This window comes from Corvus brachyrhynchos, unplaced genomic scaffold (assembly GCF_000691975.1).
Source record: "Corvus brachyrhynchos isolate BGI_N302 unplaced genomic scaffold, ASM69197v1 scaffold89, whole genome shotgun sequence".
Lineage (NCBI taxonomy): Eukaryota > Metazoa > Chordata > Aves > Passeriformes > Corvidae > Corvus > Corvus brachyrhynchos.
In genome coordinates, this window is record NW_008246063.1 from 4,596,127 (window position 1) to 4,623,177 (window position 27,051).

General features: G+C 39.3%; 1 protein-coding gene across 8 annotated transcripts in view; it reads left to right on the forward strand.

Annotated features, from left to right (window-relative positions):
* The window catches only part of FAM135B (family with sequence similarity 135 member B), a 271,906-nt gene extending 245,262 nt beyond the window's left edge, over nt 1-26,644 (forward strand). For 5 of the 8 annotated variants that reach the window (XM_017746687.1, XM_017746686.1, XM_017746688.1 and 2 more), the window contains 12 exons: nt 741-790; nt 3,578-3,733; nt 5,839-5,912; nt 9,021-9,175; nt 10,345-12,403; nt 14,186-14,352; nt 15,573-15,664; nt 17,822-17,919; nt 18,220-18,371; nt 19,171-19,281; nt 21,770-21,883; nt 23,213-26,644. In XM_017746687.1, coding sequence (XP_017602176.1) covers nt 741-790; nt 3,578-3,733; nt 5,839-5,912; nt 9,021-9,175; nt 10,345-12,403; nt 14,186-14,352; nt 15,573-15,664; nt 17,822-17,919; nt 18,220-18,371; nt 19,171-19,281; nt 21,770-21,883; nt 23,213-23,418 — 3,434 coding nt within the window. In that variant the 3' untranslated portion in view covers nt 23,419-26,644. Of the gene's footprint in view, nt 1-740; nt 791-3,577; nt 3,734-5,838; nt 5,913-9,020; nt 9,176-10,344; nt 12,404-14,185; nt 14,353-15,572; nt 15,665-17,821; nt 17,920-18,219; nt 18,372-19,170; nt 19,282-21,765; nt 21,884-23,212 lie in introns of those variants that run through there. The other 3 variants (XM_017746691.1, XM_017746690.1, XM_017746692.1) reach the window with 3 other exon arrangements.
* The last annotated feature ends 407 nt before the right edge of the window (nt 26,645-27,051 follow it).

The following is a 27,051-nucleotide window of genomic DNA, read 5'->3' on the forward strand; positions in this document are numbered from 1 at the left end:
TTGGTCTATCCTTTCCCATTTATTAGTGCTATCTGAGAAGGGACATTTGGGGATTTGGAAGGGGATTGTTCTGTGAGTTGTTCTGCTTTGTTCATGCTTTGTTTCTTTATGGATACCATTAGAAAAATCCGCATTGCAAAATCGAGCTGCCAAAGTTGGAGAGTTGATCAATGTCCTCCTTTGCCTGATAGTCTGCGGTGCATTTAATGTGGGGTGTCCCTGTGCTGGGTTGTCTCAGGAATACTTCAAAACCCTGCTGCTCGCAGTGGTGAGGTAATTCCAACTTCACAGGGCAGTACAGAGATGCCCAATCTTTTACTAGCCAGGATTTGATGTTGTTACACAGTCCGCAGGGACAACTGTTACACAGCACAACAGGGACAACTATTCCTTGGACATCATTTGCTCAGACTCTGTATTCAGTTCTACAGTTGGCCATAAATACCAGAGGCTAAAAATCAAACTTTTAGTAAAAGAGAGTAAACAAAAAGCCAAATTATGTTGTCTTTGTCGCCACAAAAACAACAGCTTCTACTGGTTTAGTGGTCCAGGTTGCATAAGCAGAAGTTGCACCTGCACCAGTGCAAAGTGGATTGCAAAGTGCCCACACCCAAACAGAAACTTGTCTGTCAGGCAAGGATACCAAATTACCAATTTCTCTCATGAATAAACAGCAGAGCATTAATATTTCACATCCACTGTTCTCAAACCTGATGTCTTTCTTTGTGTTTTTTCCCCAGAGGAGCTATCTGTGGAAGAGACATTATCCCAGCTTTGTATGGAGCTGCAGGTATTTCCTTCATCAGAACCTGCCCATATGTTTTTCAAGTCTATTTTTCAAGTGCTCTGAGGCAGCCCAGTCATGTATCAGAGCAGGGAAAAAGGGAATTTGGTGCCGTCAGAAAGTTTGTTGACTGTTTCTCTTCCACCAACTATTTCACATAACTTTGATTGGTTCCGTATAAAATGTTCCTGTCACTTTTAACAAGTCACCAGCTGGATTGTTCTAACATCCTTCAGTAAGCCTAGCTCTGAGTATCAGGATGACAAAAAAAATTATTTAGGGTAGGTTGCAATTATAGCTTTTCTGCTGACAGGAGAAAAGATACTTTGGCAGGTTGTACAACCATATATTTTCAAATAAAAATACCTAAATATGTTTGGAAGCTCATGGGGGAAAAAAGTGATTTTGGCACAGAAGTGACAGAACTACTCTCTTGAAATTGCTTCTGCCAAGTTTATTTCAAGTGAGACAAAGATAAGTCATCAAGAGTGCCAGGAAGAAATGCAAGCACCCGCTGATCACTGGAAAAAGTGTTTTAGAATCAGAGATTTCATATATTTTATTTATCATAGGATCATAGAATCATTAAGTTTGGAAAAGACCTCCAAGATCATGAAGTCCATCCTTTGACTGAATATCAGCCTGCCCAGTAAACCATATAAATAAAGTGCCACTTACTCATTTTTTGAAAAATTCCAGGATTGGTGATTCCACCACTTCCTTGGGGAAGTGAATTTGGTAACAATTAATGGAGGGAAGATGAGTCCAAGCCAAATGAGAAGTCCATTTACACTCCTGCTACAAATTGTGACCTAAAAAAATCTTTGTCAACCATGGCTTGAAAACTGCTTCAAATGACAAATTTATTAGTTTTAAGTCCTGACTTGGACACTTTGAAGGAAATGTGATTTCATATAAAATTGACTTAGAGTAGCATAATTTACTGGGCTCATCTCTACTAGATTTAGAAGCTGTTAAGGTTATAGGACAGACAACACAATCTAGAGTCTCCTCTAGACTAATTTTCAGTGCAGTAAGACTCTCACAATTAGAAATAGCCCCTTCCTTCCTTCCTTTCTTCCTTCCTTCCTTTCTTCCTTCCTTCCTGCCTTCCTGCCTTCCTGCCTTCCTTCCTGCCTTCCTGCCTTCCTTCCTCTATGACAAATTCAAATATTTGACAACCAATAAACTAGAAAAATAGCTATCACACACCTAAGATGATTTGCATTAATAATGCATCTCCCTTGAAGACTGAGCCTTCAGTTTATGATGTAAGGAACAGCTTACTGACTTAACAAATGAAAAATTAATGTTGACATACAGCATATAAAATTGGGTGCCATAAATAAAATCATGCCCTGACTCTGCAAAGGGAAGTGTTTGGGCAGAATCTTTTGTTTCCCAGTATCCCCCCGGTTTTACCCGTACCAGAATGGATGCTGGAGCTTGCACCATTTTGGACAAGTGATTAAAACAGAACAGCATCCAAACAGTGTAAACACAGTGACAATATCTGTTTTATCCACACACAGATTTTCTCTGCTTCTCTCACACACAGACAATTTGCTTTTAATTGTGGCTTAGTTTGCAGTGTCACCAATCTGCTAACTACCTGCATAATAAAATGTGAAAAATAAGCAGGCTTTCGGCTAGAGTGCAGTCCTAACCAAAACAAAAAAGAAAGACCTGGTGAATAACATGGAGGTAAAATGCAATGTTGGTGTCTCATTAAAGAAATTAGCAAGTTGACAAGTTAAGAGAGCTGGGTTTGTTCTTCCTGGAGAAGACTCCAGGGAGAAAATTTAACACCTTCCAGTACCTAAAGGGGGCTACAGGAGAGCTGGAGAGGGACTTTTTACAAGGGTGTTTAGTGTTAGGACAAGTGGGCATGGTGTTAAACTGACAGAAGGCAGGTTTAGGTTAGATATGAGGTAGAAATCCTTTATTGTGAGAGTGGTGAGACACAGGCACAGGTTGCCCAGAGAAGCTGTGAATGCTCCATCCCTGGGAGTGTTAAAGGCCAGGTTGGATGGGGCTCTGAGCAACCTGGTCTAGTGAAAGATGTCTCTGCATATGGCAGGGAGTTGGAAGAAGATCTTTAACCCAACCCATTCTAGGACTGTATGATTCCATGAAATTGAGAAACCAGGAAGTTTGGTGTGCAGAGACTTTGCTTTCTCATACAACTTTAGCACAGAGCTGGAGGGCAAACAGAGCCCCAGCATGTTCTCGTGTGGGACATGGGCAACAGCACAGCCTGGGCTGTCTGTTTTCATCATGTGCTGAGGACGCAGTGTTTTGGTTTGAGGTTTCTTGTTTGGTTCCCCCTCAGTCAGTCATCTGTATCCTAATGTGACATGGCTGAGAGGGCTCCTTTTGCTAACAGATCCCGGCCATGGCTTATTATTTCAGAGCATTCAGCACCATCTGGTGGATAATTTGGAACCCACATGCTTTGATGTTTTATCCCCCCAGTTACTACACTTGCAGTAAAGTGTCTGCAAAAAATTATCTGTTCCCACTTCTTGCTCTCTAATTGCATAGCTGAGACCCTTTGCTCCAAAATATGTGATTTTAAAGAGGAAAAGAAAATGTCTCACCAGCTTTATTTGGAGTAAAATAACTGAAAATGGTAGCTTTAGTAATAATAGTCCTAAATCAAGAGAAATTTTTCTTGAAAAAATTCAAGAAATTTTCTTGTTGCTGTTGTTCCTAGAAGGACTTAATCTGATTTATGAACTGATTCGTTTTCGTAGTGCTTTTTGATCTCATAATTTCCTTTCTCTCCTCCAGCTGCTGAGCAATCCAGAGAAGATAGCAGAACAGATAAGCAAGGATCTCACCTGGCTTTGCTCTCACCTCCTGGCCCTATGGACCCAGTTCCTAGAGGTGGCAACACTCCATCCAGAAGTCACAGCTTATCTGACTCAGGAACATCACATGCTAAGGGTAATGTTAAGAAGTTAAAAACAAGTTCAGTAATGGTCACCTCCTGATAAACATCGGAGATTTATTTGGATATATATTTCCAATGCAATTCTGCCTCTATGACTATTTACATGGAATGGGGTGAGCATAACAACAGTTGAAGAGGAGGGGAAGAAGAGGTGAAGCCAAGGATTTGAAATTACAGATTTCAATTTCTGGAATAAAGACTGTTGACTTTGTGTGACCCAAGATCCTATGTAAAATGAGTAGACTTTGAACACCAGGATCAGACACAGAACAGGAGGTGGGTGGGAAGGGGTAAATGTCACCTATACTTGATAGATATCTGTAAATCATAAACACTTGTTTTAAAAAACCCAAACATCACAGTGACTAATAAAAGGAATATGATTTAATCTCTACTGGTTTCACAAAACTAGCGTAAGGAATATGGGTTTGTTTTCTTCACTGTCATATATACAGCTATTTGCCTTTCTCACAGTACAGTGCACACAACAAAATATTAATATTGTTGATGTTGAAATTGCTTCTTGTACCTGGTAATAAAGACGGCACAAAACCACTTGTCATTTGAGCGAATGTTGTCAGATCTGCTTATCTGATTATTTCAGCGAGTGCTCTGTCTTCCATCAGGACGTTCTTGGTTATTGACCAGACACCAGTTCAGCACATCACCTGAGCTGAACTCAAAGTCTGATCTAATCATTAGAGAAGGGACAGTAGAGAAAAGGGCAGGATTCACCTTGCATGCATTAGGAGTGTACAATATAGGTATCGACACCTCAGCTTTTTGTTTTACACCTGTCAAAGTCAGTGGAGGTCAGAGTGACCAGGACAAGTCTCCCCTGGAGCTTGCAAAAATAGGGCATAAAATTCAGGAAGAAGTGGCTGAGTGCCTGATGCTGAAACTTCCCTGGGTTGTGTGACAAGGTCTCCCTTGCCTCTGAGGGGACCTGGGTGGCTTTCGGACAAAGGACTCAACTTCGTATGCTCCCAGCTCCAGCAAGGTGAACCTCAGCCTGTGGTTTGTTCCAGCCTCGACTGATGCCAACTATCTTTTTGACCTCTGTTAAATTACGTAACTTTGTATGCTCTGGTTCCTGCCCATATAAACTGGGCGTAATTATACTTTTTCACCTCTGGAAAATGGTTTGAGAGCCCGAGATGAAAAATCCTACTGTTAGGACACAGTCTTTTTGAAGGGATGCTCATCCTCTGTTCATAAAGGCTGTTTGCTAAAGCACAGCTGGGATTTAGGGAGATGCTGAGATGCTCTGACATATGCTTTTTGCTGCCATTTTCTGTCCCTGTAACAGAGGTCACTTTTACAATTATTATTAGGAATGTGTGGTCTGCAGTTTAACAGCTCAGTACATTTGATTGCATATTATGCTTGATTCATTTAAACTAAAAGCTTATTCCAGGGCAGATGACAGCACTGAATTTTTTATAGCTTATTTCACAGTCTGTGCTCTGCCAGCCACTTCAGATCCATGGCTTTTTTGTAATTGATTATCCAACACTGAACAGATCCAATGTCCATGAAGGGATTAGAAGAGCTCTCAGTTTATAAGTATCATGACATAGGCAGGTGTGTTTCTACTGTGATAGGGCTTATTCTTCTCTGCACTGATATGTAAGGCTTTCTTTGCTGTCGTGGTAGTTTGAGAGTCCCTGTGGATGTTCCCATAGAAGAGATGGTCAATTATGAATTGTTCTAATTTAGTAAGTCATTCCACTACTGCTTTTTGCACAGTGGGAAAGGAATAAATCTTCCCCGCTTTAATACTACAGAGGAAAATGGTAAATTTGACAGCTTTTTAGAAAAGTAGCCAGAGGATGCAGATAACCAAACTTTGACTTATTGTCAAGGGACTCTTCTTACCTCAGAAGTAAGAAGAAATATTTTGTTGCATATTGCAGCAAAATACGCAACAACACCAGCTGCTTTGTGCTGGACTGGGAAAATGAAACAGAATTGAACTCTTTTTTAATGTCAACACTAAGGAATCTGGTCCTGATAATCACTGCTCAGTTCTTAGACTGATGGCACTTGTCACCCTTCAGCAGATCTTAGGTTTAATTTGTGTGTGTCTCTTTCTCAGGTGAGGAGATTCTCAGAAGCCTTCTTCTACACTGAGCACCAGAAACCTGCTGTGCTCATGTTCCAGGAAGGCCTGTAAGTAACCCATTAACACTCACCTAACTCTGGTATGACTAAAAATTTACTTTAAAGTATTTTGCAATCAATAATGTGGTCTGTTTCTTCAGGGTATGAAGGAGTTTGGTTTGGGAGAGGTCATTGGCTCTGTTTTAGCTCTGTATTTTAAACCTATTGAAATGAATTTCAAAAGTAAGTGACTGATCAGGCAGGCCTCAGAAATAATTAATTTCAAGCTTCATATATATACATTTTATATATATATATATATACACAGATATATACACACATATATACCAATCTTCAATTAACTTCCTAAACCAAATACACCAGATCCAGCACTTGTACTTTTAATGAGAAATACCTGTTGATAAGCAACAGCATTTACAAATTAGCTTTTTACCATCCCTAATATAGATTTTGGGGTAGGCAGTCATGGGTTGTTCTATTGTTTAGTCCAGCCCTACTCTCTCTAGCAGAAAGGATATTTAAATGTATTTAATTAAATTAAATAAATTAAATGTAGACAGGATCATTAAACAGGCAATGCAAAGCTGTGGATGTTGACTGTATGCAGCAGTGAAGGGCAGGAATGGGGAATAGCACCATGTTAGCTGGAGGAAACATGGGTGTGATGTGAGCTCAGGGCTGATAAATAATTGACCAAGAACCAAACATGCAAAACAGACCAGGAAAACAAACATTGCACTGGGCTGCATTCATATGAATATGATCTAAACCATTCCAAGGTAAGTATTTCTTTATGCTGGATGATTCCTACTTGTAACCAAACTGGGAAGTATGAGGAGCCAGTCTTAAAGCTACACCTGGGCAAATCCTGCCTTTGCCTTTCCTGAGTATCATCCAAGTGCTCCACTTGGGTTCATGGGCTAAAACCAGAGTTCAAAGAAAGATGCTCAGATTTGAATTTCTGAGTAATGAAGGTTATGCAGACTATTTGTCACCATGGGCAGACCACATTACCAGTGTGAAAGGGGCTGAGAAAGGCCATAACATCAGGTCCTGTCACAGTGATGATTTTTAAGTGACACGTTTGCTTCTGACCTAGTGCAAAGGAGAAAATTGCTTTTCTCAGAGCTGTCATTGGGGACATTAAGGCTGATTCAGTGTTGATGGAAAGGGCCATAACTTCATTAGTGGATGGGTTGTACAAGGCTGCCTTGCCAAATTAGAGCAACACCATGGCTGCAAGGGCCCAGCTGTTTCACTTGGTTCTCCCATGTCAGGATTTTAGTGAGCTGTGTACAAGGAAAACCCCTTGTCAAGATCCTGGGGTGAGGACACAGACACTCATGGCCCTGTTCAAACAAATATAACCCTGCACAGGGGGATGCCTAATTCCATGATGTGATTCTATTTCTCCAGGCAGCCACAGAAGTAGCCCATTTCCTACAGACAAATATAATGTTTTTCTCAGTGATTATCAAGGAGAGTAAGTAAAAAAAACCCAACAAACAAAATAGTTAAAAAATTAATTGGTCTGTGTAGAACATCTGATCTATATAGGCCTTGTGGCAGAGTTACGTTTTCTTTCTGAATTTGCCAGATGATGTAGTTGGAAAAACAGAGTCTTGTCAGAGTATTAATATTGGGAGTGGTAGTAGGGATTATCAATTGGGTCCACACAGTGTCCAGCTGAGAGCAGTGCTCAGTGTAACAGTGTGCTCTACAACCACCTCAAGCAGCAAGGTTTTTCCCCCCGTTTATTTTTTTTCCTTCTTACTGGACAAGAGCTGGTTTTTTGCCTCCCATGCTGTTGTCAGTTTGTGTGAGGCTGTGCACGTATGTACCTGGCAGCATTTGACTGCTTAGGCAGAAGAGGACACACCATTTCCAGTAGGCTGGGTATGGCACAGGTGGAGGCCTCTAGCAGGTGACATACCCACCCTAGATTTTACAGACAAAAATATTCCTCCTCACTCATTTTAATATCAATTATTCATCTTTTTCACAAGGGTAAGTAAAAATCAGACAAGGGGTAATGGCTTTAAGATGAAGAACAGATTTGCTTTCAGCTGACTGTCTATGAAAATCTTTTTGCCTTACTCTTTGTATTTCATGTTTTCTCCATTTTTTGAGACAGATGTTTAAATAGGAAAGATCATCAGAAATGAAAATTATTGTATTTATTATAGCCAAACATGTATTCATCTGCCAGTTTAATGTCACATTCACTGAGGAGAGCCAGGTAGAATTTTGAGTGGCCCAAATGATGGAAACAGATGAGGGGCACAAAAAAAGCCAGAGAGGGTCTTTTTACTAGGACATGTAGTGATAGGACAAGGAGGAATGGCTTCTAACTGAAAGAGAGTAGATTTAGATTAGATATTAGAAAGAATTTTTTTTTTCTGTGAAGGTGGTGGGGGTCTGGAATGGGTTGTTCAGAAATGTTGTGGCTGCCCCATCCCTGGAAATGTTCAAGGACAGGTTGAGCAACCTGGTTTGGTGGAAGGTGTCCCTGCCCATGTCAGGGGAGTTAGAACTAAATGATCTTGAAGGTCCTTTCAAACTCAAACCATTCTGTGATTCTATGACTCTGCCAAGAGACAGTGGCTGAATTAATGTGCCTTAGCTCTTCCAGATTAGTACATGTGTAAGATACCGCAGTGCTCTGAGGTCTGGTACAAGTGAGATAGAGGACTTACCATGCATCCTTCTTGGCTTTTTTCCTTCCTGTACTGCACAACCAAAGTTTTGATTGTTGCCTCCTGCATCTGGGTTTTGAAACCCTGACCACAGCCAGAGTGACAGAGCTCATTTCCTGACCAGAAACCAGCTGAGTGATCCAGTCCCAGCCATCAGCTGAGACCCTTGGGAGGACAGCAATGGGCTATGGCAGATAACAGGAGCCTGTGGCAGTGGGATGTGGAATAATTTCAAAAACGCTGAGATTTTTCAGGAAGGGATTGTGCAAGTTGTAGGTATTTCTAACTGAGAGATGGAAACCTTCTAGAGTGCTGGGTACCCCCCATCATACAAAACTGCTTCCCTCTCCTTTTAAACACATTGGCTGTCCTCTGCCTGCATATCTGGGCTTGCAGGAGTAGTGGAGAAACAGCACAGTAACTACTCAACCACTCAATTTGTTCTGTACTTTGCTGCCAGGATCCAAAGCCACGCACAGATTTCTACAGAAATTCGTAATTCGGATTATTTCACCAGCATGCCCCCGCTGCCAGCAGAATGCCTGGACATCGATGGGGACTGGAACACGCTGCCAGTTATCTTTGAAGATAGGTACACAGACATGCCTTGCACAGGTGAGTGAAACACCACAGGGCACAGCTTCACGAGACAGCTTGAGCTGAGCGAGGTACTTCCCCAGCTCAGGATAAGTGATCTCACATCGCTTGGGCTCATGAGCTCAGAAGAAAGTGGGACCCCTTAAGTAACACAGCTGAATTTTAGTGTTTTCCCTAACAGCAGAGTATTTCTTTCACATTTTTCATCTTTAAATTAAGCTGGTTTTTTTAAAGAGCTGGAGGGAAAAATCAGATCTATTGGATTTTTGCTACAGTACTAATTTAAAGGAAAAACACTAGACTGATATCCCCAGTATGACATCTAGTGGTAAGAAATCTCAGAACAAAACCCCTCAATTTCAATGTAAAGCCCCACACTCCCCTGAAAGGCAGCATTGCCTTCCAAAAAATATTTTGCCCTTCAAGTATTCAAATCAAACTTTTAATTAAGAAATTATTTAGTTTCAGAGCTACTTAGTAAAACCTCGTAGCCCTTACTAGCTTATTCTTTTCACTCAACCATTAAGATTACCAAGGAAGTAATATGTATTAATATTATAGGTGTCTATAGTTTAGTGAATATAGCCTGTGATACAAAATCTTCACTCTTCCACAGTTATTCTACTGCCTAAATTTTGACAATGCTCATCAAAGGTTTTTAAATTATTAAACCAAGTATTAAACTGATTCAAAGTAAGAGCTATACTATGAACAATGTTGAATGACACCAGGAGTACAGAGAAGTATCTATTTTGTTTTGCTTACCTATGCTCTAAAAATTAGCAGTATAGGTACAGTTATACCAAGCAAAGTTTATTTATTAATATTGTTTTCTTTGCCCTAACTATAACTGCTCAGTGAGTGTACTTCTAGTTAAATGCACTCTGGCATGTACATTTGTAATATGCCTTTAATGAATATATAAATTTCATAATATAAATGTATAGAATAATATTTTAGACTTTAAATCCCTTTTTAAAATCTCACAATTCTTTGGGGTGATTTGTTGTATTCTTATAGATAATACTACTATCTTTCTTTCTTTCTTTCTTTCTTTCTTTTCTTTCTTTCTTCCTTCCTTCCTTCCTTCCTTCCTTCCTTCCTTCCTTCCTTCCTTCCTTCCTTCCTTCCTTCCTTCCTTCCTTCCTTCCTTTCTTTCTCTTTCTTTCTTTCTTTCTTTCTTTCAGATCAGAATTTGGAAGTTTTCTCAGATTTTGAGGTTCCTTCAAATACTCAAATGGATGTAACACAGGAAAATGAAGACTGTGCATCAGATGATGCCACTGCAGTAATGAAAGGAGATTTTGGGAAAGACACTCTGCTAATACACACAGACAGGATAAAAAGGAATCCCTCATGCCTACACAGCAGTACTGAAGCTGCTGCTAAAGGTTTAAACCAGCACTCCACATCTCAGGTATGTACAGCAAACAAAGAAGGCCAAAGGAAACCTGAAAATATTTTTGTTTCAAGAGAGGAAACTATTTCTGACTCAGAGCCAGGCAATACAGAACACATGTCAGAAGACTTGAAAACATCCAAGGAAGTTTTTTTAAAAGATAATAGACTTGGGGCAGATATTACCTGTGGAGGCATGGAACCCAGCAATAAGGACTCTCACAAAAGCGAGCCTGTGTTAATTGTCAGTGCTCAGTATGATTGTGGAGCATGTGGAACTGATGGCTTGGAAGACAGGACTGAAGTACATGAACTAGATGAATTTGGTCATCCTGAAACTAATTTCACTTCATCTGAGGTTGGACTGAATGAATTGACCAGTCTTGGAAAACCAGAGGATGCAGACACCAAGGCTCATCTCCCTGTTTTGAAAGCTTTGCCTTCACACAGCTGTGAAGTGAAAGCAGTGACAAAGGAGCAACGGGGTGAGGAGAGTGAAGAATTTACCCTGATGTCAGGGGTCATAAAAAGATCTTCCTCTATAATATCTGATTCAGGCATTGAAAGTGAACCAAGCTCAGTGGCATGGTCTGATGCTCGTAGCCGGGCCCTGGAGCTGCCCAGTGACCGAGAGATCCTGCACCACCTGGTCCGGAGGCATGCCATCCACCGAAATTCCTTGGAAGGTGGACACACAGAAAGCAACACCAGCTTGCCCAGTGGTATCCAAGCGTCGCTCACATCCATCAGCTCTTTGCCCTTTGAGGAAGAGGAGAGGGAAGTGGAGCTTACCAAACTGACGAAATCTGTCTCAGCTCCTCAGATCAGTAGCCCAGAAGAGCCCACGGAGGAGGTGGATATATCAAAACACATCGAAGCCACCCCAGGAGATTCAGATCAAAACTTAAGAAGCTGCATGGAAACAGAGGATAAAGATGGAAAAATAATCATGGACTTTTCTGAGTGTCGAATCACTACTCAAAGTGGAAAAATAGAACCAAGAAGACATCCCAAACCCCTCCTCAAACACAGTAACAGTAACACTGAGTTACAAGGGGTGGAAGAGAAAGGTTTTCCAGAGACTTGCTGTAGTCTGGAAAATACAGGACCACCCATTTGTCCGAAGCAGCTGCAAGATAATGTCTCTGAGTGCCTGTCACTGGAGAGCAATGGTGAGTGCAGCTTAAAAACACCAAGGGCTTATAATTACTTGGACAAAAATATAGATAAGGTTGATACATGCATTGAGGATCCAAAGGATAAACTTAAGCCGGACAGTTCAAAAATACCACAGGGCTCCTCCAATAGTAGAATTTCAGGAGAGGAGAGTTTTTCACAAAGCATAAAGGTGGTACCAGATTTTTGCTATCCTGTTAAAGCTCCTTCAGAAACCTCCATTGAATTTGGCTCACTGCGAGGAGAACATGGCAGCTCTCTCGCTGATGAGAGCCCAGCAGTATATGCAGAAATGCAGGGGTTGCAAGAAATTGAGCTCAATGACTCACCTGCCTCAGCAGACCCTGCGGCAGGGTCCCACCAGGCTGAACGTCCTCAGGAGCCCAACAGCCAAGAGAATAAACTTGTAGCGAACGGCACCGGGTTTCCTTTGGCCACGACAGAGGGAGTAGCCCTGGAAAGCAGAAAGGCTGCTGATGTGGTTAATCTGTCCGTCTCTTGCACAGCCACCTGTCTTCCCTTTTCTTCCGTGCTCAAAGAGACCCCTGCCATGGCGGGCTCCTCGGCAAAGCAGGCTGCGTTCCCCATCACGCGCCAGCCTCTGGGCTCATTTGGAGTTGTCTGTTCTAATTCAGATGAGATGGATGAAGAGACCAACGAAAGGATGCTGAAGTAAGAATGACTAATTACTTCATTAATGTAATAGTAATGCCAAGAGACCCTGAAACAGTTCAGGACCCTAATGCACTAGGCGTACAGGAGGCTTGCATTTGAGACAGTTGCCTGAGGAATTTCAGTATAAATAATACAAACAGACAAATGATTCATATAGAATGAATAATCTAAATAGACAGGAAGGATTAAAACACAGAGAGACCAAGATTGCCAAAGATATTAGGTCCTTAATTCTCATGACTAGCAGTGGGATTTAGGTGTCTAAATAATCTTTGAGACCTGACCCTCCTTCATGTAATCAAGACTATCCATACCGGAGTATCGATCCCAGATAGTCAGTTCACTGTGGCAATGTTACAGACTCTTTTTCTCTTCTGCTTTAATAGCTGCACTCTGCAGCTACGCTATGAAATGGGGAGTTCAGATTGGCTGGTATGTCTCAACTTCACCTTCTCAAACTGGAAAAATGGGAGAATTGGAACCATGAATAGCTGGAGAAGAGGCATTATTTTTGTTTCTTGCTTCATTGCTCAATGTGAAAGTGCCACATCATGAGCTTGATGTCACAGGGGCCCATTTCACAGATTGGCACTCTAGCACTTATATTTTTCCATTATAGTTTGGTGTCTCTGCTGTGCTGAGGAAAAACAGTAGCACTGAAATTTCTCAACCCATTCAGCTGCCCAAAATGTTGTCTGCCTGCATGAACACTCATTTTCAACCCAAGATTTTATTTTTATTCTTTTGAAAGAAGCCTGAAAATTTTTTTATACACCATGCTTAATTCCTGGCAAATCTAAGCACAGAATTTGTTTCTTCTTTGTGAAACAGAACATTTGAGCATGTATTCATGCACATGACTCCAAGGCTTCCAGATTCATGGTTCAAAAGCTATTTTTTTCATTCTTGTGTCCCTTAAAATTTGTTGGGCTGATGTAAGCGATTTCTCACCATTGGACTTGAGTATCTTAGAGGTCTTTTCCAACCTTAATGAGTCTATGATTGTATCAAGTGGCCTTAAGATATCCCCAAGCTTTAAAGGTTATATCTCCTGAGCTGGTCATCCCAGTTTTCTACTTTATTCTACACTTACATTGTGATTATTAATTCGTAAATTATCTGGATAAGTTTTACTAAGTCAAAAAGCCACTGAAGAGTTTGGCATCTGCAGCTAGAGAATGCTTTAGGGTGAATTCAGGTGTCAAATTTTAGACCTTTGGTAGGAACATTGTTACCTTAATTCTTTCAGCATTGGGGTGCTCTTCTAAATGCTACTAAATGTTTTCAAAAGAAACCAAAACCAAATAACCCCAAAAATACCTACCATATGAGGTGCATCCTTTAGCTCTAGCTTGAGGACGGGGGAGAACACCTTCTACCTCACTATAAGTGAGTCTGGTGGTGGCAAAATTATACATTTTGCATTTCAGTACCTTTAAGGCCAATCATATTGTCAAGAGGCAAAATTGCTAATTCTGTATCTCAGTCTAATTTTATGAGCTACCAGAAAATTACTTTTTGCTACTCTTTCATTCCTCTGGCAAGGGCGAGTTGATAATGCACTTTAGTTCTTCTCTATATGTAGCCAAATTACTCAAAAACAGAGTTTCTTCTCTTCATTCTGGCATCTCTCAGTCCTAATAGATAAGGAACTGCATCCAGGTGTCTACTTGAAAGCTTAAGACATAATTTCTTGCAAAGAAAAGCCTCTTCATTTCTAGTTTGAAGGTTTGTTGCTGAACACCCAGTTCTATTGTGATTAATTAATGTATTCTCCAGTTTTTATCAGGCCAAAGAAAAATTTAAAAAAGAAATGAAGATTGAAGGATTTCTGTACAGTGACTTATCTGTACTAGCTTCTGATATCCCATATTTTCCACCAGAGGAAGAGGAAGAAAATTTGGAAGATGGAATTCACCTGGTTGTCTGTGTCCATGGATTGGATGGTAAGGCCAGGAAGAATTGCTGTTTGTAAGTCATTTTTGTGTAAATTAAAAAAAAAAAACAAAAAACCAAACAGATGTTCATCAAGTATGAAAGAATGGAGAATCTAAGTATTTGTTTTAGCTAAGTATTTATTCCTTACTATGATATTCAGTCCATTGTAATAAAAGATCTAGGGGAATATTAAATATTTTTGCTAATACATTGGTTCCTGCTACCTATTTTTAGTTTTTGGTTTTGTTTTTTTTTTTCTTTTTAAACAGAAATCTACACCAAAGCACATCAGCCCTACCATGTACAGGGAGAGTGCATTACAGTAATTCCTCTTGTCTTTCCACGGATGCTTGATTGTTTTGCAGTATGTCCCCAGGAGAAAAATGTTACTTAAATCCCCAAAACACTGTTATAGATTAGATAGTGGCTGACTTTAGAAAGTGAGAGAATAAAAATCATTCTTCACTGCAGAGGAAGCAGATCCTGGGATGTTTTTATGTATATGCTTTCTAAGCAGGAAATGGTTATGTTAAATGTGAACTCTCTCTTGACAAATTAATTTATATCAGTTAGAAAGGTGTAGATGTTGACACTGAAACTACGGAGAAGAAGTGATAGAGGCTCTGAAATCTCAAAAATAAAGAAAAACACTGGCTTCAGCAAGGACTGTTTGCCATTGAATATCCCAGCAGCAGGAACACCCTTCTCGTGAGGTGGTGGTACCTCCTTCACCAACAAAATATTTCAGAAGACTTTGGAATTTCCAAGTACAGAATGAGGCATCTCTCAAAGTATTAGGAATCTGACAGTATTTCAGCACCACCTCTGATTGTGAATACATGAGATGGGCTACTCTGCATCTCAAGGCACAGCCCTATACCTAGCACAGGTACTGAGGTGTCCCTGCGGGCCTCACCTCAGCTTGTCTTTTTTTCTTACCTCTGCTGTTCAGCAAATAGAGGACAGATTTATTCTGGACCTGATCTTTGCTCTTTCTTCCCCAATATTTATGCAGTCCCCCATAGCAGCAGGTGAGGTCTAGCCCACCTGGGGCAGGTTGTGGGAATTCCTGTTCTTTTGCTGTTTCAATGCATGAACCTGAGGTGTGATAACCTTCTTAGCAGCACTTAGCAAGAGCTCTGTGGTGTCAAGGTTATTGTGTTAAATTGACTCTATGTTGGTTGTTTTTCTGTTGAATTTCATCTTATAAAGTACCATTTGTTCCTAGGCAACAGTGCAGATCTGCGGCTGGTAAAGACTTTTATAGAACTGGGACTTCCTGGTGGAAAACTGGACTTCCTAATGTCTGAAAGAAATCAGGTAGTACAGAGCTAATTTCTGTCTTCCTTTAGATTACTGAAATAGTGCCTTCAGCAAAAGCCTTTTCACCAGCCGAGTGAAACAAAAGCGCTGGGGAATTCAGGGAGTTTTATGTAGTATTTAGTGCAAAGGCCTGGTTCTGTTCCTGTCTAACTTGATAGGGTGTTCAAACCTATTGGAAAATATTCCTGGCATTAAAGTCAAAGGCAATGACATTAGCAGTAATAGGACTAGACCTAAGAGGAAGAAAATGGAATTATCCTGCCAGTTTGCAAACTTGGCAGCCTGGTGCCTCTGCAACACAGCACCAACAGAAAGCAGAAAGTTTAGTGATGCTAAATTTTCCAGAGGATGTGGAATATCCAGCAGGTGTTGTCAGCTCCCTTTGCTGCATCAGCCATTGTTTCTCCTGTTGCAGTGTTTATGGGATTTATTTCCTTGAATGATAAACAAATGTCTTCCAGAAAAATTGATTACTGACCTAGACAGAGAAACAGAAATGAATCCTGTGCTTTGCTTGGCAGTGGAGCCGTATTTATGACCAAAGGCCTAACTTTATGCACAAGATAAGGATTTCCATTGTGCAGTCAGAAACATTATTCTGATTTATGAGTACCTGAAAAATCTGAGTCAAAACTTTCCAACCTTTGTTCAACACCTTTTATATTCTGAAGTGGCTGGTTGGTGTAAGTCTGTGAACTTGCTACCTTCTAGTGCACAGCTCTGTCAGCAGCAGACCTGCATAGTGAACGTAAGCAAGGTCAAAATAATGAGACCGCTTCATACTTCCATCAAGGCCTCTTCGAAGAGAAGAGAATGTTTTCAGAGAATGAAACATCTTACAACATCTGTATTTAAGATTATCCAGCACCCATAATGGGAACTATTTAGAGGTGTTATTGTCTGGGAAGGTGGGGAAGTTCTCACAGCACCCAAAGTGGAACCTGGGTGGCTTGATGGCTATTTTAATGTTGTAAAGCATCCTGTCCCTGTTTTTCCCTTCTCTGAGAACCACACCGAAAATAACTCAAGAAATTATTCATTTAGCTGGTTTGCCTTATAGAGGAAAATTCAAATCACTTTTTTTAGGCATCCATTTGTGATGCATTTGGACAATCTCAATCAGGCTGAAATGATAGTAAAGGATGGAGATACAATCAGGTGAAATATGATGCTTGACACGTTTTGTTTATGATTAACATTCAGGCTTATATTCTTTCACTTTTAAACAACCTGAAAGGTTTGGGATAATGAGCCTAGGAGGAAATCATTAATTATCAATGCAGACAAAACAAACAGGCAGAAGGTTAGTGGACTGTTTGTAGTTTATGAGAACATTTATTTTAAGTCTGTATTGCAAAGTGAATATGCTCATGTTTTCCTTTGCAAGAGCTGCAATTAGCAAGATGAATTGTGTCACAAAAACATTAATTACTGATATGTTTCAAAAGCATTAATTACTCATATGTTTGCTCTGAATAGCTGTTCCAACATTTGATGATTGTTTTGTGGTATCTCATTAGTTACAAGTTTGATTTAGAGTCCTGCTGGATCGCCAAATTACAAAGTTCTGAATAAGATCTGTCTGTAATCGTATAGACTGGAAATGTATTGCTTTTTTTATTGTCTCACAACTGGCAGTACTGTTGCGAGCAACAAATTATTTGTCTGTCTCTAGCACTCATTCTCTTACTGATGACTGTTGAATAACAAACACACGGCATTTGATTAAGATGGCCAAACAATTTTGTGATGACATCCTTAGCATCAGCGTAACCCTCATGTCAATGTATAATGCTGTAAAGTATTTTATTCCAGTAATCTGTTGAATCCTAAATGCCAAAACCTTTTCTTCCATGTGCAGAGCCTGGTATCTAGAGCAGCTGAGCATTAGCAGTTCTCACCAGTGTCAGGTCAGGCTGCTTTAGCATCATGCTTATGATTCTGGAATCACTCAGCAACCTCTCTCAAAGGAGAACTTCAATTTAAAAGAGGACCCAGAGATTGATAAAAACACCCCTTTTCTCCCCCTTGAACATGTATAAAGAAAATTTACACTGATAATTACATTTCTGCTTCATTTGACTTTGAAAATAACATCAGTCTGCAATAAGTGTCATATATTTTAATTCGTCAACTCATTTCATTTTTCACCAGACTGATACTTTTGCTGATTTTGATACAATGACTGACCGATTATTAGATGAAATTATTCAGCATATCCAGTTGTACAACCTCTCCATATCCCGAATAAGGTAAGCTTTGTGATAGCTAATATTCTGTAACTGTTTGAGTTACATGAGCAACATCCAGTGAAATTAGCTTTTCCTAAAGTGCTCTGTGTCAAAAGCCATTGAATCAGTAAGACTAATTTTTACATTGATATACATGAAAGAGAATCTTGTAGGCTGAAAAAACCATGAAATGATAATTAAAGGATCTTATTGAAAGCCCTGATAGAGTCCCCCCCCAGACCCATTTGTGCCATCTTTATGTTTAATTTAAAGAAAACACAGATTGGTTTCATGTTAATGTAATTCTTTCTTTTGCAACAGTTTTATTGGACATTCCCTTGGTAACGTCATCATTCGATCTGTACTAACTCGCCCCAGGTTTCGCTATTACCTCAACAAGTTACACACCTTCCTGTCCCTCTCTGGGCCTCACCTGGGAACCCTTTACAACAACAGCACTTTGGTTAGTACAGGTAAGAGTTGATGGGAAAGCTTTGACTGGCTGTGGTCCATGGCAGAGTTCATGAAAGGGCAACACATGAAGGTAGGAATTTATCGTAGCATGACTTGTACATAGATGCTGTAGAAAATATTTGCTGAAGACTTCAAACCCACGCAGAAAAAACTTCAATGAGAGGGGCTTTCAGTATCTACAGCAAGGTCCATCACAGTGCTCCCTGGAAAGCCCAGGAGTGTGCAGCAATGAGAGATGACCCTTAGTCTCCACTTAGTCTCCCACTTCATTTCCCACTTCTTCTGGCGCAAATAAAGAGAGGCATCTGCACAGCTGAAAAAAACCCCATTATTATGGAAATGGAATGTCCCAGATTTCAGTCTTCCCGAGTGTTTTCCTGCTACCATGAGACAACCACAGAATCATAGAATAGTTTGGGTTGGAAGGGACCTTAAAGATTATCTAGTTCCACCCCTGCCATGAGCAGGGACATCTTCAATTAGACCAGTTTGCTCTAAGCCTTGTCCAACCTGATCTTGAATGTTTCCAGGGATGAAACATCAGCCATATCTCTGGGAAACCTATTCCAGTGTCACCACCCCCATTGTAAAGAATTTCTTCCTTATATATAGCCTAAATCTACGCTCTCTGAGTTTAAAACTTTAGACCCTTAGACTTTTCTCCCTGTTGATTAGGAGTAAAAGAATACACAAGACTTCTACTAAAATACAGTGCTATCCTTACTGTAGGCACATGTCTTTAACTCCCCTGCATGATGATTTACAAAGGAGAAAAATATGCACCAATTTTCATTCCAGGTCTATGGCTCATGCAGAAGTTGAAAAAGTCAGGGTCGCTTTTGCAACTGACCTTCAGGGACAACGCGGATCTGCGCAAGTGTTTCCTCTATCAGCTCAGCCAAAAAACAGGTGAGTAGGGCTTGATGTGCCTTTGTAAATACCAAGGGCTGTCCCACTGGCTTGTGCTGGATTGGCCTGTTCTCCAGGGAGTGAAGGAAATCTGCATTTTGTTAATGATCATTCTTTAAACATACTTTTTAGAAGGGCTGCCCTGTCTAAAATCTACTATCAATTTCATCTGTGCATTTTTTTCTGTGAAAGTTATCAGAGAATGTATTTGCCAAACAACATCAAATAAGACCTTCGTGCAGCAGTAAACATGCACCTAAGTTTATATTCTGCAAGCAAGAAACATCATTCTTGACAGGCCATCATTGCTTAATTTATGCTATGAGATGAAAACCATTTTTCCTTTTTTATTATTTTTTGTAAGTTTAACATCTCTTGTCTCTAGGAAATATGACTCTGTGAGATGAAGAGAAAATTTTATTCATGTCTATTCTGACACTTCTGTACTACAGAGAGAGATGTATGGCCTCACACTAGAAAAATGATGTCTGAATAGAGAATCTTTTTCCCCCTTCTTTGGTCTGTCATGAATAAACGAAATAAATCTGGCTTTTCTTAAGAAAAGAAAGCAAGCATAATCCTTCTGTTGAAGCAGTTGTTTTCTTTTAGGAGTTATTTTTAATATTGTGTGTGAACAAACTGGTGCTAAGCATGTAGTGACAAGGTCACTACTTGATGTTTAATTTTTTCTCATACTTTTGTACACTACTAATAGGAAAAAAAGACTATGTTAATATGAATAGAACATCTAAATTCTACAGATACAAACTACATAATCAATGACAGGAAGTTGATGTAAATTTGTGTTATTTGAATTTCCCCTTTGATTCCCTAGCTCTTATTTCTGTGTAATACAGTTGATTACTGCTTTACTACTATCAAGTTCAAATAAATTTGGGTCCACACAAAAAGCTCATATTGTAACTTTCCAAGCAATGAATTCCCAAGCATGTGCTATGAGTCAAAGCAATTTTCTTCTTGTTAGCTTGGTAGACTGGAGATAGGCTACAAATTAAGGTGTTGTCCTTGAAAATGGAGAAGGCAGAAATTTAAATGTGGAGAGAGTTGTCTGTAAAGTCAGAATCATCCAGGTAGATGCTTAGGCAAAATATCTGAAGATGTAGATAGGTCCATATGTGAATGCATCAGCAGGCACTGATTCAATAGACATGTCCCTACTCTGGCACCCTGCTCCCAAAAGAAGTTGGGAGCACCTACAGAGGGAGAAATGCCAGAAGCAGTGTCGTGCCTATATTCCCAGATGACTCATTAAGCCTCCAGCAATTTCTGACTTTCTATTAAAGTAGAAGTCCCTGCTGCTACTTTTCTGTCTCTTTAACAAATGTTCCTCATGTTTGTCTTGAGAAAAAAAAAACAAAACAACAAAACACACAATAAAATATTTTTCCCTATTGAACCTCTTCACATAAAGTTTTAGATATGGTAACACTCACTGTTGCTTCTCCTACCTTTTACTTCAGACCAAAGTTGCAAACTCAGTTGGTTTGACTGCACAAGAAGAAAATGATAAACTGCTTTAGTCAGGTTTTGGAAAGGCAGCCAGCAGGATTTTTCATTGTGGTGATGATGGTCAGATTTTCTTTGAAAGTCTAGAAATCGTAGTTATGGGATGATAGAAATACAGAAAGGGGCCTTCAAGATCACCTAGTTCCAATCCCCCTGCCATGGGCAGGAACACCTTCCACTAGGCCAGGTAGCTAAAAGCCCCATCCAGCCTGGCCCTGGTTCTGGACCACTTTCCCGTAAGAGGGAGGGAAAGATGAAGGACAAACCCACAGCTCTTCTATGCTCAGGACACTCTCTGGACAAGTACATTAGATCATCAGTGTCCATTTTCGTACCTTTCTGTTAAATGTAAGTGATGGAGCACTCAAGAGACCCTAGACAGGTCAAACAGCAGGGGCTTGTTTCCACAACTCATCAGTCGCTCCATTACCTCCAGGGAAGAGGGAGGATTTGGGGTTCTTAGTTGATGTACCAGCAGTGTGGATTTATTAAGTGACTGCTGAGTTCAGGAACTGGATTGACCCTAAGGCTCCCTCAACACTGATTTAACGGTGTGACATCATAGCAATGACCTTTTCTTCTCCCTCTCCCTATTTTGTTTGAGAATTTTACTAATTTGTTGTGTTATTTTTAAATAGATCCTGTTTAAAGGTATAAATATTTGTAAGAATAAGGTTTAAATAAAAGCTTTTTTTTTACAGGCAATTCTTGCTTTTCTTTGCTGACATACAATTAGCCTGTGTGAGTGCTGATAAGTAAAAAATAGTTCACAGAAGCAGCAGAAATGTGTTTAAGCTGTTATGAATCTTTCTAAGATTTTGTTGCATGTTTTAATAATTACCATCTATTGCAGTGTAGATTTTCAAAAGCCTTTGAACATGAAATAGTCATGCTGACACTGTATGCATTTTCATCACTGTTTGCTTACTTGTGATTAATGTATTTAATATGTTTGCCACAGGTCTTCAGTATTTTAAAAATGTTGTGTTAGTGGCCTCACCCCAAGATAGATATGTACCCTTTCATTCAGCAAGAATAGAAATGTGCAAAAATGCACTTAAGGACAGACACACAGGTATGTTTAAGATCTTTTATATATTCCCAAGGCTGTTGAAAAATTGCATTTTTGTGCAACTGAGGTCATTACATTAGAAGGGTTTTTCATCAGCACGATGAAAACTCAAATGTTTATTTGATACAGAATAAAGTGTTCACTTCCCACAGGAAATTACTGAAATCAATAAAAGAAGCTTTTCAAGAAGCTCTTTGCCTGATGAAAACAAATTTCAATCAGGTCATAATCAAAGGTTTCTTACTGCTTCCTCCCATTCCCTCTAATTTTATTTTTTTTTAAAGTGCTAATAGAACTAGCTCTTGACAATGTTTTTCTGTAGTGTACTGATATACTTGTATTGTCTCCCCTTTTTTACACATAATGAAATCTCTCTCAACACATCCAAAGTAGGGGGGTTTTCCCTTTGTTTTCAATAGTGTTTGAATGATTGCAAGGTAATTTAAGGGACAGATATAAAATCGTACAGGTTTGTAATAAAATCTGTAAAACACATCAGGACTCACCACCAGAGGCCTTCCTATGAGCTCAGGCTATGTGTGGTCCCAGTTATTGCCTTTGTTATTAGAAGTCTTCCTCATTTATGAAATGTTTCATGGCTTCAGTTTGATACCATGTCCAGGAATAATGGTCAGTGCAATTTCATCCCCATTTCACGTATGTGATTACCTAGAAATGGAGGTATTCTTCGGAAACAGAAAGAGACACACAGGCCCAATAATCAGTGTGGTTACCTTCACACCCCTTACTTAAATGAGAGCTCTTTCTATCCTACCTCAGACATGAATTAAAAGGTAATTCTTCAGCTCTCCTACAGTGGTTGTTCCTTGGGACATGTTTGACCAAGCAGGAGCCAGATCAGTACATTTATCTGTACATGTTTCCTGAGCCATTGTTTCTGCCCCTATAAACACCTCAGCTATCTACATGATGTCCTTCCTGCATTAGCATCCCCAGAGAAGCCCAAATGGGCCTGTGTCATGCCAGACCCTCTCACACTGGAATCCCCAGGCAGTGTGAGTCCAACCCCACTACCCTTAAAGAAACACAAGCATTTCCTTCACTGACAGAGAAAAGGTGACTAAAGGCTGAGCACATCCTAGTCCTCATGCTAAGCAGCTTCAGCAGATTCTTCCTCATGGCCAGTACCTCCATTAGATGAACACCACTCTGGCACTTGGCAAATCTTCAAACTGGGCTGTTATCTCTCACATTTATCTTGGCCTTGCTTCCATTTTCCTTCTCACCGCAACTGCAATTAAACAATACTGGGAAAAAAGATAAGATCTGGGAGCTTTGGCGTGCACATGTGATATCTCAACTCTTTTTCAGGTCCTGTTTACGCAGAAATGATCAACAACCTGCTCCAGCCTTTGATTGGGGCCAAGGACTGCACTTTGATCAGACACAACGTGTTTCATGCTCTGCCTAACACCGCCAACACATTGATAGGCCGGGCTGCCCACATTGCCGTGCTGGACTCTGAACTTTTCCTGGAGAAGTTTTTCCTTGTGGCAGGACTCAACTACTTCAAATAGTGCCTGAAGTATGGGGCAACAGAGGCCAACCTTTCCATTGAGTGGAGGAGACTCCTTAGCCAAAGGAGCGCAATGTTAGAAATGAGAGCAGGTGGGACTTTCAAACTTTCTATTTCCATTTCTCTTTCAGAGAATAAAGTGCTATGGCTTTAAGGCATTCAAGCTTCCAAATATTGGTGCTTTTGGAAGAAATAAATATTCCTCTTCAGTTTCTATGTTCTTTGTCCACATAAAGACATGAGCCACTTCTGAAGTACAGAATCAGAATAAGAAGGATGATTCTCTAAATGTGATTGGACCAATATAATTCCTGTTTCTCCTGAATATTAAATCAGGAACTCGGCTGTCCTTGATTTACTGCTTATTTATGTATTAACAAAGCTCTACATTTGTAGCACTTTTGGGGTAGTTAACACACAAGGAAACAAGTGTATATGAACTCAGGTTAAAACCTTCTTTGTGATGAACTGAGAAGTGTGAAAACCATTTATGAAAGTTTTGGTCTTTCTGTTTATTGGAAGAAAATATTTGGATGGTTCCATTACTGGTAATAAATTGTAACATACAAATTGTACATTCAAATAATGGAAAGGAGTAAAATATTTTACATAGAATGAACAAATATTGATATTTGTCTTTAGAAAGAAACCCCAACTTTAGTTTGGGAAGAATTTTGTTCCAGTTAGACGCTGCCAAACCAAGAGGAGTATATTGGATTACTTATAAAATATCAGTGGCATCTGTTAGCATTTCTTCTGTTTACATTTATAGAGGATCATAACTGACTGTCCTTGTTATGATCTTAAAGGTCCATTTTTTACTTTTACATTTGTATCAAAGTCCATTTGTTCCAACAGTTTTCATTTTTTTTTTAAATTTATTACTCTGATACAGAATTCAAAACCTTGCCAGTTATACCCTTAAAAGCCCCAAACACTTGGAAAACAAAAGGCTGGAGATCTAGAATGTGGAAAGCTTAAAAAAATAAGGATGTCTTAAGATCCTCTGCAATATTCTATAAATGCTTTGTTAATGCCCATTTGCAGTGCTATATATAGTCCTAATTATTATACAGTTACAACTGGTTGAAATATTTAAAACTTTATCCATGCAATGATATGTAAGTTGTTTTTAAGTGTTTGAAAAAGGACATATTTCCCAATTTTTAATTTTTTCATCAAATTTACATTAAGATTTTTATCAAAAATTTATCAGCTTTAAAGTGACAATATTCAATAACTTTCTGCACATTTTCATAACATTTTGATAAATTTTCAATGTCACAGCAATTTTTTGAAAAAAGAAAAAATAATAATTCTTCAAAATTATTTTTGTTTGGAAGGCAGGCAATTTTTTAAATACAAATACAATTTGTTTAAAAATACAAATGAATAGGTCTCTATATCTTCTAACAAAGATTGTAAAAAAAATTACAAAGTTGGGTTTAGGTGTCAAGACCTTCATTAGTAAACTAAATTCAAGATAGTGGAGATTTGTGAAACAAGAGAATACAAAATGAAAACAAAAAACATCACAGCCACAGGGAAATATTTGTACTTGCAAAAAGCAAAACTAAATTTTACTTAAAAGAAAAAAGTGAAAAACTTACACAAAATTAGTTCAAGAAAAGAGTTTTTAGCAGACTGGTAAATGCTGGCAAAAGAAAAAGACTGACTTGATAACTAATGCATGTTTTTAAAATAAGAAGGAGAAAGAAGGAATATACCAAAGGGTGAGGTTAGACCACTTGGAAAGGTGCATTGCACATAAAAATCTTGGGCCCTTACAGAGGTAAAAATCATATGGAAACAATTCCATGGTGTGATTCAATGCTGACAAATTTCTTAAACAATAAATATTATCTCAGTACTTGAATTAAATAGGTATATACTATTGTCTCTCTTTCTTTCTTTTTTTTTTTTTTTTCCCTTATAAATTGACTGTTAACAGTCAGTTTTACCCAGTTTAAAAATGAATTCTGTCAGGAAACCTGTGGTTTCCACTTGTTTGGAAATTCTTTCTCACTTTTTGGCCTCAGTAGTCCAGTGCCAGCTACACTGACATATCACAACTTCTTCCTCAGTAAATTGTCTAGAGCATTTTAAATATAATAGGACATGGAGGTTGAGTTGTTATATAGTCCAGCATTTTTGAGCCAGGACAAGTACTTCTTTACGGAACAACAGGAAAGAGAAGCAATCTCTAACCATAAGCAGCCTTCAGTGTGCTGTACGAGGGTCTTGTCCACATGTGGAAAATGTTCAGGAGTCTGCCAACTGAAAGTTTTGAAAACCATTTATAAAGAAGTGACTTTACACTTATATACATGCCTGATGTGTGTGTTTATATAGTCTATACAAAGAATTTTGCTTATTTCCAGGTCTCACACACCAGCTTTCTCAGTCCTGACACTGACAACAAACCAGTGTAGTTGTTCTTACACTCAGATGAGACATTCTTGCCTTGCCTTGTTTGTTGAACAGCATTCCCAGCTTTCTGTTTGCCTGACTGTGAGAAAAGGGGCATGGGAAAAGGTCTCTGCATTGCTACAGAAGTTGGTGGGCCTTTCCACATGTTCACTTTGAAGTTCTGTACTCCTACCAGTGCTCTGAGATAAATATACCTAAAGGTTTCAGTGTTCCTATTCATACAGATCTCTTTGATGGCTCAATCTGATTTCAGAGTTGGAGTTGGATGTTTTATAGAGTTGGATCAGGTAACTTACACCTTCTGGGATATGGAAGAAAGCTCCTGTGGAACCTCAGAAAAATCTGGGCAGTATCACTCCCGTCAAATGACAAGACACAGATTTTATCTTCCTTCTGCTGGCAGAACATTCTGGGATATATTGGCAGTAATGGTCCAGCTGAGCTTCCATTTTAAGGAAGTGAGCCTCCCTCACTCTTTCTTCTTTTATTCTTTTTGATGGGATGTTGCCTCTCAGTACTATAAAACCACTCAATTGTGTAAACTATATTGCAAAGAAATCTGCATCGTCATTATAATATAAATAATATCTAAGTTGTTGGACTTCATCAAACTATAGCAATCAGCATGGACTTATATTTTCAGATTTTTTATTTACATAGAGAGAAATATATATTAAGAATTATCTGCATTAAAATGTAGCAAAGTAAGTGTACAGTTAGCATCTTTGTTTCTGTCTCAACCCTTGGAATTATAAAATATTGTCCTTTCAAATAAAGCCTTTAAATATATTTAAGCACGTTTGCAGTATTGCTGCAAGGATTTTCCCTGCAACCTGCACAAGCTCCACTTGGCTTCCTGTATCTATGGGGACAGGGCTTAAACTCTTCAGTGAAGCTCTCACATTCATAGAGGATAAGAGAGTTTTTCAAGACCATGGACAGAGGAGGGACAAACCTGGGGGTTTTTGTAGCTTGTTAATATTAGTGTCAGCTGCATTTGAAGTGAAACTCCGTTCAAATCTGTGGGATTCTTCAGTCAAGAAAAAAAACAAAGCCAGCATTCCAGGGGTTTTTTTTAGCATCTAAAAAGCTTAAAACCAACAAGGAGGATCTCCACCAGGTAAAGTGCATTTGGCTATTGAGGTTTTCCAGTGCCAGAGGTGAAGTATGGGCTATAGCCCAGATGAGCAAATACTCTGGAATA